Source organism: Anoplophora glabripennis, unplaced genomic scaffold (genome assembly GCF_000390285.2).
Source record: "Anoplophora glabripennis isolate ALB-LARVAE unplaced genomic scaffold, Agla_2.0 scaffold28, whole genome shotgun sequence".
Lineage (NCBI taxonomy): Eukaryota > Metazoa > Arthropoda > Insecta > Coleoptera > Cerambycidae > Anoplophora > Anoplophora glabripennis.
In genome coordinates, this window is record NW_019416423.1 from 2,040,251 (window position 1) to 2,053,020 (window position 12,770).

Consider the following 12,770-nt stretch of genomic DNA (forward strand, 5'->3'; position numbering starts at 1 on the left):
TTTGACATTGGCGAACAGCCCCTAAAATTTTTATTTTTCGACCTAGAAGAGTGCGGTTTGGTTTGCTGGAATCCTCGAACGAAATGCTAGAGGGACGCCAGAGTTACTTTTTCGATATTTTCAACGGTTAAAAAGATATGGAGAGACTTTGTTAGGTCACGATTTAAGTCACGAAAAAAAAGGGGAAAAATAAATATTGATTTTACCCAACTAAAAAGCGTAAAGATATTGAGAACCAGCGGCAGTTTCTATATAGGGTCATTTGGTTAACGACCTCTCACATAAATATACGATAATAATGGGAATATCATAGTTATCAATGCATGGTTTTGATGTGCATCTACTCTTGGCTATACACGTACATGTTCATTCAGATGAGCAGAAATCAGAAAATGCGCATAGCACTATTCACTAACTCTGTGTGATAAAACAACAACATGTGGTGTGCTTTTACATATCCTGCTGAAAACATCAGTTTTATAGTCCTGAGGCTGTCACACTATATAGAAACGTCGACAAGTAAATCGACCGCCACACAATTAATATCCTGTTTTTTTAAGAAATATTTTTGCTCCTATAGGTACACATTTTTTTTTTCATTTCAAACATGCCGTATGGTGTTGTATAATAAAACTGCTTTTTCAAGCATTTTCCGGCAACAATCTGATTTAATTAACAGACGTCGCTTAATCTGCTGTGTCGGTCGATCATTATTAAACATTATGCCGGCGTTGCTTCCTGTTGTTCGGAATTTAAATTTCAATTAACCACTATTGACGTATTGACCCATTTAGAGTGAATTTTAAATGCCGAAGCGTAGGTGCTTCGTTCCATATAGTACTCCCAGTCCAAAGAAATATATACGAGGGTCGTTTAAAAAGTCGTGGTGACCCAGTGACGTCGGTTTTTTGTTTCTTACCCTTATTTTACGTTTAGAGAAAAGCACACGTTATTTTCTTACTCCACATTTACTATTTATGTCAATTTAATAGACATTATCAATATTGACCTCTGTAAATTGAAGAAAAAACAATTTTGTTTTTAAATTAACGAATATAAGGTTTTATATCACGCAAATGACACCGTATCGTCATTACAACAAATTCACGTCCTTTGTGTAAGGATACCCGGGAAGCATCGAATATAAATCACGTCCTCGTTCATCCGCAGACTTCCATTCTAGAGAAAAACAACCACGACTACTCTGTTCTATGACGCGACCGACAGGATGGTCGTCAGAGGAACCGTTCTGCATTTTTTTGTTCTTGAGGATAATCTTTCACTTGTCCGCCGCCAGGCGTGGGCACATCTATCTCGGAAGATATCGAGTCATGCGGTCGAGAGATCCGCCATTTCGAGCCATCGAGAATGAATGTAAAGCAGGTTTTTCCGACTTCCCACCATTAGAATAATTAAATGGAAAGCTAGGCGCTAGAGAATGGAGCTTATGGGGACAGCTTTATCCAACTGACAGATTTCTGTTTTAATTTTTTGCTGCCAATCTGAATTATTTGGGGAAAATCATTCAGCGATTGTGTAATTTTGATTTTTATTTTAGTTTTATATAAATTTAGCAAAAATCTTTGATATATTGCAATAATAATCTATCAATTCTAGGGTCTTAGGTATAGTTACACTTTAAAATATAGTAACGCAGTAATAGGAGCTGCGATAGTCCAATTGTCAAAGGCTCAACGATTAGACTGAGTAGATCTAGGTATTCAGCTGTTGATTCGAATCCCCTTGTTTATTTATTTTTTAATACCGTTTATTGGGAGCAAAATGCCAATTTTTTTTACAGTTTTCCGATACCCTAACGCTCACTTCTTGTTCCAGCTCACGCCATGGATGGACAGAGGGCCCTAGAACTGATGCCTCTACTTCAGGAACGACTGGTGGTGTTGACAGGCGGTCGAGACCGGCGTGGGGGGCCTGTACTGTCCTTCCCCGCTAGTCCTCGAAGGGAACGCGCCAAACCAGAAGACTACCGTCGCCTTCTGCAGTACCTCATGTCTATACCCAAGTGAGTACACCGAAAAAGAAAATGGTTTGTTTGTTGGCGATCGATGTAAACTGATTTCCATTTACAAAAAATATTTATATATTTATACCAATTGTAACTGTAAACACTTTCATATAATATCGTTAATATCAATTATTTTGAGCCCGCGAAGAACCAATTTAAGAATACGCTATTAAAACTCGATGATTTTATTTTTACTGCCCTTTCTTCTGGATTATAGATATTGACATAGCCTATGAGGCCGTCGCCGTCGGTATAAGCCGTTTATTAATTCGCTGTTATTCGTTTAACAGTCGTCCATGCTGTTTGTAAAATTAATATCCTATCGACCAATTGAAATCGATTCGAATTTAATGACTACTGTAGTGTTGTATGTGTAAACAGGACATATGTAGTTTGAAGTAGATATTGATTATAGTTTCTTCTGGGAACTATTTTATCAGTTATTTACGGAACTTGCATGCAGTTAGGAAAATATATTCTTGACATTTCTATTGTTTCGTGTAAAAAATGGAATATTACACATTTTGAAAATATATTTAATTCAATTAGTGCCATCAATTATTATTACAATTATAACCTCCTTTGATGGAGCGTAGTCTAGTAAAGTATATTTTGCAAACATCTAATGATCTATTTAGCCATCACTGATGGTTTCTTAAATTACACCGCTCTAACATAAATTTCTATGGTTAAATGCAGAAAAGCCAATTGTCCAAACTTAAGGCGGACCTCGATACATGACCTTTACGGATCCATCAAGGAATGGGATCGAACGTCGACCCTCGCACCTTGCAGTTCGATAACCAGGAACGGATGCCTGGCCAAGAACTGCCTATAAGCGACACAGTAAAACTACAACTTGTCTATTTCATCCCTGTAGTTTTACGTTTCTGCTAATTCTGCTCTATACTCCGCACTTTCTCGTCTGTCTAACGACTTCTTGCCGAGGAAGGCATCAATTTGCGAACAATCACTGTTTGTTTTTATCCCCGGCCAAAGAAACTCACCGCGGATGTTGAAAGAGCCGACTTCCCGTGCCGACATTTAACTAACGGTCCGTTAATAAGCAACGCGCCCTAATTGAGAGCGGACCCGCAAATTTAATGGACGATTCTTTTTTGTCCTTATCTGGTTAAAGTTTCATCAAAGAGCGGATTCCGTCAGGACCTTCTTTGAGGCGAGGGGGCGATATTAGGAGGTCCGTCGTTCGTTCAGTCCTGGGAGATCGTTTTCGAGGGTGTTCGGCTTTGATACGGCAAGATGAAACAAGCGAGTTAATGGATTCGCTAGCATGGACAATGAGTCGGCATCGCGTTAGTTACGGAGAGGGTTATTAAATTAAATAAACGTGGAGGAAAATGGGATTAGTACTTATTTGTCCAGATAAGATCTTTCAGCGTTTTAATGGGATATTTGTCCCGGTAATTTTCTTATCTTTACATACAGTATCATTTAAAATCCTATAAAAATCCAATTAAGAATCTGTTTAAGCTCTTGTAGCTCACGATAAGAATCCATTTATAATACTATTTATTACTATTAAGACAACTGGGTTTTGATTAAAAACAAATATTCCCATTATAGTTCTAATAAAATTCAGTTAAGCTTTTGATTAAATTTCCTTAAAAGCTTAACTTGAGTTTAATAAAATTTAAATTCCAAGAAGAAAATCTTATTCTACACTAGTGGAAAAAATTAAGGGATCATAGAAAAATCTAAATTGCACAGAAAATCGACGGTGGGTTTCAGAAATTTGAATGAATTCTCTACAAGGTCCTGGCACGGTTTTTTAGAAAAAAAAATTTATCCTTAACATGACTGAAAAATCGTAAAAAATAGGACTTTTAGCGCTTTCTGCAATAAGAATGTAAAAAAAATCAGGAAAAAAATGTGTTTTTTTCATTTTTTTACACAACAAACGTAATCCTTTAATTTAAAAAAAAAATCAATCGAATGAAACAAAAAAACGGCTTGATGGATCGAATTGAAACTCTGTAGGGCTTTTAGGGGTACAATGAAAGCACATTTAACATTAGTCATTTTTCCAATATTCTCAATGTGGCACGTGATTTTCTAGAAGACCCCTAAAAGTCCTATTTTTTACTATTTTTCAGTCATGTTAAGGATAAAAATTTATTTTTTCTAAAAAAAACGTGCCAGAACCTTGTAGAGAATTCATTCAAGTTTCTGAAACCCACCGTCGATTTTCTGTGCAACCATTGGTTTCTGAGATATCGATGAACAAAGAGAAAATGATCCATTTTTATTCAAAGTCCAATAGCTCAGCAAGAAATGGTCGTATCGAGACCAAAATAAAAAGAAATTGAAGCTAAATGAGCAACCTATCTAATCCATAAGGTGGTTAAGTTGGAAATTTTTTTTCAAGTCCGTACATCAAAAATAAGATCGAAAAAAATTTCGAAAAATTTTTTTTCATGATATTAAGATAATTTTTTTTGCAAGATCCAAAAATTAAAAACTTCAAACTTCAAATTGCTTTTTTAACTCCAGTACGACCATTTTTATCAAAGATACAGCCATTTGAAAAATCGCTGAAAATTTAGATTTTATTTTTGATCCCTTAATTTTTTCCACTAATTTAGATGCAATCCGACAAACATCCAATTAAGAATACTTAGAAACTTTTTTGAATTCCTTTTGGAGATCACAATCCAATCCCCACAAGAATCCAATTAAATAATCCCATTAAACTTCCAACTACAATCATATTTTAAGTCCAATCCAATTAAATTTAAACTGAATCCTCTTGGAATCTAATTGGATTTTTTATGGTATTTAATTGGTCCATTAAATTTGTATTTTATTTCCTATAATTCTAATATACTGAAAATCGAATGTAATAAAAATCCGATTAAGGATCCAATTAAAATCCAATTTAACAAAAATCCCATTAAAAATTTAATTAAACCTCTCCTGGATCCGCTTGAGAATTTAAATTCCATTTATTATTTATTTTGATTCCAACTAATATTACACTCTAATAAGAATCCGGTTAAAATTCCAATTAAACATCAAACTAAAATCCTATTCAAAGCCGAACCACCAGAATTCGATTAATCCAATTAAACTTAAACTGAATCCTCTTGGCAATGCAAAATATCAACTGATTGATATGAAACAACTCTTCCGTACATTTCTGCACTGATGAGGACCAGTAAGTCCGAAACTCCAGTTGGATCGTTTCATCAAGAATGACTTTCCATCTTCTGCAGTAACGTGAATAAATTATGGATCAATTAAGACGTTTTTAGCACATCCGAGGCATAAACACATATAAAACGGCTCTATCTTATTAATCTTTAACATCCGACGCGTTCCGATGGTTCATAAACATCCTGCATACCGCATTTTTGCTCGTGCACCAGTTCGAAACCTAAGGGACGAATTATTTTTAATGGATATTGCAGTTTAAGTATTGATAACGAGTCGAGGAGTCGACCTGGGTCGATCGAGAAATTCGTTCTCGGAGATTCGGAGGAGTTCTCAAGAGTGGTCGCATATACTTCAAGTTTAATTTCTGTCGTGACGGAAATGAAGGAAATTTGCATTTAACTCGTAAGAATATTAGTTATACGGAGCTTTCGTTCACGGCGTTGGTGGTTGTATCTATGGTAATAAATGTAAATACGTACGTCTAAATAGTAGATTTTGGATTTGAAGCTTTATAATTAACAAATTGCGAAGCAGTGGTGTAAACAATGATCAAGCACGTGGCTATAAAACTATTGGTCGACGAAACGAATCGAACGGCGCTACACACGTGAAAGACGTGATGTCATACAACACCGTAGTTCACTTATGATAGTTCGTGCGTATCATTTGCGGTTTAATTTTACGCTGTTTTCGATTAATTTAAGGTTATTATTCTATTAAAAATAACAGTAATAAGAATATACGTTCTAGATACGCGTAGATATCCACCATACTGAAAAAAATATATATGTATGATAAATATATACTGTACATTGTCATCGATCGAAACCCAGGTGATAAACTCGCCTGGAATATCTTCTAAGGAAATTTTCTCCTCGTTCATTTCGAATGCAACCGCAACAAGCGGCCTTTGTGGCTCCCACCAAACCGCGATAAATAACCGAATTATTTATTCCCGTGGAATCACCATTCTCGCCGGCTGGAGTCCATCAGAATGCTCTTAGCGAAATTACATATTGATCCGGGCCATCACCTTACCCGGGGGACCGACTGACTCCAGTTTTCCCATTGTTAAAGGTCGGGAATCGGATGGGGGAGCAGTCGCTGGGCCTCCGGCTTTTTATTTCGAACGGGGGTCCCGGAAACTTTTAAAGTTGACTATTGAGGTGTATTCTGCGTCCGAATGAGTTATGAAGGCGCTAGGTGTCGGTTATTTGTACTTTTACGACTTGGCAGTTGTAGGTGAGAATTTTTTCACGGCAGAAATATCGGTGGCTTGCTGCAGACGATCAAAACTGTGAATATCTATAATTAATGCGGATGATTAGCAGAGAAACAGCTTTCAAGCGTTTAATAAAGTGTTTGTTATCAGTTTCCAAAGCATTGTGTTTAGTCTTTTAGTCAAAATATCTCAAAACATCCACAAAATTGAGCCGCAAATGATACGCACGAAATGAAGTCGATGTGAATGAAAGCGTGTCTTTGATTTCGACCAATAATTTTAAAACGTAATTATGGAAAGTCCATTAAATATATCATTGGAGTAGAAATTTTAAATTTTTTGAGGGTCAACAAAAAATTTGTATAAATCGTTGAAACTCGTGCTCGCACGGTTTCTGATTAACTGTTAATCGGACGCCGATCTTCGGCGTCGTGAAAGTCGGAGGAGTTATCGCCTCCTAACAGCCCTAATCAATAACTGCATTGCAGACGCCTCAAATTCTGGCTTGATACGTAAGTATACTATACCCTGGAGCGTAAGCACTTGGAAGTTTCATATATCTGCGGGAGATCGGTCCCTGTGGCGCCAACTTGGCCCGTCGCAGGATCCGAGACGCGGTGCCGATCGAACGAGATTCGCAAAGAGAACAGTGGCGTGCCTGCCTAATCAAGAAAGAGGTAAATGCCACTTTAACCTATCTAGTTGGTGTGACAAACGGTGTGGGTCTTAATCTTTCCAAATGACATGTAACTCTAGGTGTTGGGCAAATATATTTATATATGGGGAGGTATAAACTTTTAAAGTGTAACATGTTCGGTCGCGATCGCTGCGCGCAGGTATGGTTGGATCGGAGTGATTGTGGTATCAATGTGTAGAATGGACCTCTACATATTGAAAAACCTTACTAAAGTAATAATATTCTCTCAATTATATCATTAAGACGATTTTGTTATGTAATATTATAATCTAAAATGTAATAACGCAGTAATAGTGCGATAGTTAAAGGCGCGACTCATAAAGTAGACTGGATTATAATTTTATTTGATTATATTACAGATTGATTATGATATTAAACATAAAATTGTATTTTTCTTGTTTTATCTTCTAATAAAAGACTTTCTGTAGCTAATCAGCCGCGCGAAGTGATTTTATAAAAAGCTATAGAGAAATATCTATCGCTTTTTCAGTACCAAAACCTTGGCCCTGATTCAATTATTTGCCATACTTCAACAATATTATATGTAGTACGCGAAAATGTCCCTCGAAAAAGTAATAGCCAGAGAATTTTACTTGCCGTCTCTGTGAAACGAAATCAGAAGCGTACTATAATTTACGGCCGTCTACATTGCCAAAAATTACTTGCCTCGGCAAAAAGAATGACACGAATAAGAAAGAAATATGGGGAGCAGGAAGCAACCCAGACTTTTTTAAATTGATGCCATAACGGAATGCATTTAGGGGCATAATAGCATTAATATTTTCGTCGGAGAGAAATAAAATGTCCCTTCTTATTATTTTGGGTCCATTTCTTTGTTGTATGTGCTTACTTTCATTTTAGGTTGTTTTGTTTTAATTAATACAGACTACATTGTAGTGAGAAATAATTAAATAAAAAAATTACTAAATGATCCGATTTAATATAATTACAGACATCTATATTTTAATTTATTCTAAGCACGTTTAGTCTTTTTTGAGAAATCACTATCAAGATCAAATAGTAGTTGAATTGCAAGGTCTTAACATTTGTTTTTTGAATAATCGACAACACATATTTCTACTACTCATATCTCGCTACAACTATGTACAAGTTTCGTAACTTTCCACAACGCAGAAAACACGGTAAAATATTGCTGAAACGTCAAACGTGTCTGCGGTTTTGTGGAAGGCAAAATTTTTATAGAAATGGGACTGGTGCCAAAGGTTCAATAACCCCACTGTCTGCAGTGCGGTGCCTGAGGGGACAAAATCGTTCCCAACATTTAATCAATCAAAAAAATCAAACCTCTAACATTAACTAGCTCTGTTAGAGTGTTAACAATCAGTTTTTCAACAGAAATTAAAAGTTCCGACCTTCGAATGACAAATGCTTACTAGATATTGCGGGTGTAATTCAATGTTGGTCGGCCTATTAGGGAAGTGACTTCTGCTTGTGATAGTTCCAGTTATCTACATCTACACTCGTATTCCACTTTATGCATTTTAAACAAATCCGTTGGAAACACTCCGCTGCGCTGCATTAGCGTAATTGGAATAGTTTGGTATTGTGTTCCATCCCAAGTTCAGTGGGTTATCGTACCATCGGTCACGGGGAAATAATTCATCTGCCCCATGGCGCACGAACTCGTGTATAATTGATAAGAAAGAATTTACCAGCGAAATCTTGGCCAAAGGCGAAGGATAAAGTCGGATAGCAATTGCTGTAGCTGAGTGTGTGTGTGCTGGTTTGTGGAAGCCGGATTGTATGAGTTATGTCTAGAACAAGATACCATAAAATTTAAGTTTTGTGTGTATATACAGTGTGTCCAAGATAAGGATGGGATAGCATTAGGTTCTAGGGAACGGTAAGAGATACGGGGTGGCTCAAATTAGAAAAAAAAATGTGTTTTTATACCTAACAATATGCCATTTAGAAAGTTTTAAAATTCCTGGTAGTTCCGGAGGTCTCCGGAAAAACCCGAATTCAGAATTAAAAATGACTAGATTTTGTCATAAAAATAGCAGCGACCTATTAAAAAAAATTAATCTGATGATGGTCCCCCGAAGACGAAACGTCGGATTGCCAAAATATTGACGCCATTGGATAGACCGAAAAAATTGGCAATGTATATATGCAATTTATTTTAAAATTCGTTTTCAAATAAAGCCAAGAAAAAAATTAAACGATTTTGCTAAATTTTGGGTTTTTCCGGATATCTCCGGAACTACCCGGAATTTTAAAACTTTATAAACGGTATATTGTTAGGTTTAAAAAAACACAACATTTCTAGTAAATATCTCCAAATTATCTTATTCTATCTTTATGTGAATAGTGGAGTATCCTGAAAGATTTTATTGGAAGTAACATGAAAACGAAATCAATACATCGTATAGAAGGTTTTCTGTGTGATACTTCTTGTATTTCGACAAATCCAATTTTTTTTTAGTTAAGTTCGTAATTAACTAAATAAATATGGTTTTGTATTTTTTTAGTAATTAAAATTGTTTTTATACATGAAACGCTATTTTTCTTCCGAAAGAAAGATATACAACGTATATATTTTCCTAAAACTTTTCTGTAAGCATTAAATTTAATTTCCTTTTCGTCCTAAGTAATCAAGAAAAGGACCATATCCTTGTTTGCACTTTCATGAAAACGGAGAATGAAAACAGCACGGTTTTATTGGACTTTCCAGGAAATTTTCTTGCAGATCATGGCGTTAGAAAGTTTTTTTTCATCTAAGTAAAACACAACTTTATTTAAATTATTTTATAGCATTTTATTCTGCACCACTTGAGTATGAATATTTATCATTCAAATAAATTACCCTTTGTAACGGTTATCTTCCAGTAGTGTTGCAAATTTGTACCAGTTTATAACACTTTTAAAAATGTTACAGTTTTACAAAAAGTAATTATTAAAAGAGAAACAAAGGAAAAATATTCCTTTATTCTTTGTGCATATAATATTCTGCTCTAACACAATTCTGAACGCAAGGCTCTTACAATACCATCTCTTTTCCATCTTCAAAAGTAAAATCCTCTAAACAAATACAGATATGTATACATTAGATTTGCCGAACATATTATAGGTGGGTCGCGAACATAAACTACAAACTCATAAACATTTCCCTCTGAAAGTGCTGCTCGCAAAGCCCTGAGGAGTTCGATTTCTTTTATAATTGGAACTCGTAAAAATGCTGTAAAGGGACTTGAATTTGTCATAAAATAGGTCGTACCATTCAGCTGCTCAATGTAAAAGCTATAAGCGTTAATAGATGCACAAAATGAATAATTTGATTTTGATTTGAACTTAATGAATATCAATATAAGACACATTATTTTGTACATTTATATATATATATATACGTATTAGTTTTATTACTGAGGCAAAAAAATTTGTTTTACGACAAGGCATTATCGACATTAGAACTAATTGACTTCCCTAAATTAACTTCCGGGTAATTAGCAACTAATTTCAATGTGCAGTTTGAAGTTTTGGACCACTTATCACAACTTTGCCAATAAGGACTAGGAATTACGAACTAGAACTTTAATATTGAATCTCTGGAAAAGTTGGAAGCAAACATGGAAAATTGAGAACTCAAATAGTAAACCCTTTAGATTAATGATTTCCTTCGCTTTATTTACTTATATTGCAGGTATATTCTAAAATCTAAACATGTAATTAAAACAGCTACAGCAATTCAGGCTAATATCTAACTCACCACAGCTTTTTCCACATTAATTTTAGCTGTTTTATATAACATTTGTCAAATAGTTTTTAATTAATAATATTTTATAAAAATGTAAGTAACATACATTTGTTCAAAGAATTAGTCGTTGTTTCACATTAAAGACAAGTATTTCCTAATTTGAAACATATAGTAAATAAGCTCAATCTACAAATAGTTAAAAATCGGACGCGATTTGAAATTAAACAATACAAAGACGACAAATCACGTACTATAATAACGTATGCACATCTTTGAACGAAACAGCAAGTAATCAACTCAAGCTGGATTCTAATTTAAACTGAATTAAGGACGGAAGATATTAAATTTAATTGCGAAAGTCAGCCACGCAGATGGCTTTACTTCAAAACATTTCAAGATGTCTTGGAGGAGCCAAATTAACTAGCTAATTCGATGTGAAAATAATAGGTCGAAGGATAAATATTTTATTTTGCGCAATATTTAAAATAAACACAAACTCAATGTAGGGAAATTAAATTGAAATTTTTGTGTGTTCTTAAAATATTTAATTAATTCAAATGTTAGTTAATGGGACAACACTATGAATCATAATTCGTTTTCGTAAAAAAAATTAAATTACTACTCTCGAGTTTCGTCCAGTGGGACGTTGGTTGGGAACCTCTGGTATAACAGAAGTACATCTAGGACGTCGTGGCAATTTTTACGACCCTATTCTGAGAATTTGATGTGAAGGAGTTCCATTAGAAAGATGCTCTAGTCGCAAAATGAGAGGAAATGTAATAAACATCAAAATAATTCCGTTTGTGCTCTATAAAATACCGGAAATGTATTGATTCGTCTAAAACTATTACGCTGCGAGCTAGTTAGCCATGAATTTTTCAATGGGGTGTTCTAATGCTGACAGATAGAGGTGAGGAGTATCTCTCATACGTACAGTTAATTCAATGTTTTCAGAGTTTCACATTTCCCGGAATGAAAACCAATAAACAGATTTAAATACAATGGGAAAAAACTTGATATTGCAAGGAATCATCAATTTTAACAAACAAACGTTGATTCAAAGCATCGACAGTAATAACAACCATATTTGCTTTGAAAGAATACATTTATTTGAAATTTGTACATACATTTTAAATATTAACTGTATATTTTACATACAGAACAATTTAAAAACTCGTATAAAGTATGAACAAAAATGTACTAAATGCTTCACAATAATAGTTGTTTACATTTTTTCCGTAGGACAAGTCTGCACTGTTGTCACGTTGTGATGAAACTCCCCAATATTAATACTTGCTGTATTTTGGAAACTGTTAATCTTACGTATACAACTTTTTTTTTGTTTGTGATTAATCTACCTCATACTGAAGTAATGGCAGTCAAGCTTCTTACACCTGTATTCCCATTCGTATGAATTTTACGAATGGGAATGCCAATTTTAAGAAATATGCGAATGCGAGTTACATCACTAACACAAATATTAAACTTTTGGAAAAAAAATGTAAAAATATTCCTAAGCGCTTTTAGAAGGGCGCGCAAAAAAATGAAAAGAAAAAGCATAGCATATGTATGGAAATATTCCTTCACATAAATACCCAGTTTTTAATTTACTGCAAACAATGGCTCTGACAGTCTTGAAACATAGCCCCCATTTACATATCCCTGTAATTGGCTGTTCAATTTAAATTTCAATTGGGTTCCCACACAGTAAAAGTGCATTCTACTTTTAATTCGTTCTTAGACGTGGGAGATCCTCGTTATTCTGCGTGGTCGTAACACATTGTCGCGGCCTTGGGCGATATTTTTACCTCCTTCGCGTACGGGAGGTTGTTTTTCAGCTATTTCTCGTAAAAAATATCGGATGAGTACTACGGATATCGTAGCCTCGAGGTGCGTATTACAATAATAGCTCGGGTGTTTTGTTTATTTTGGTTTC

General features: G+C 34.8%; 1 protein-coding gene across 1 annotated transcript in view; it reads left to right on the forward strand.

The window, feature by feature from the left end:
* Positions 1 to 1,840: 1,840 nt before the first annotated feature.
* The window catches only part of LOC108909835 (triple functional domain protein), a gene marked incomplete at its 3' end in the record, with an annotated part of 85,785 nt that continues 74,855 nt past the window's right edge, over positions 1,841 to 12,770 (forward strand). The window contains exon 1 of the mRNA XM_018714263.1: positions 1,841 to 2,023. Within this exon, the coding sequence (XP_018569779.1) occupies positions 1,845 to 2,023 (179 nt within the window). The remainder of the gene's footprint in view (positions 2,024 to 12,770) is intronic.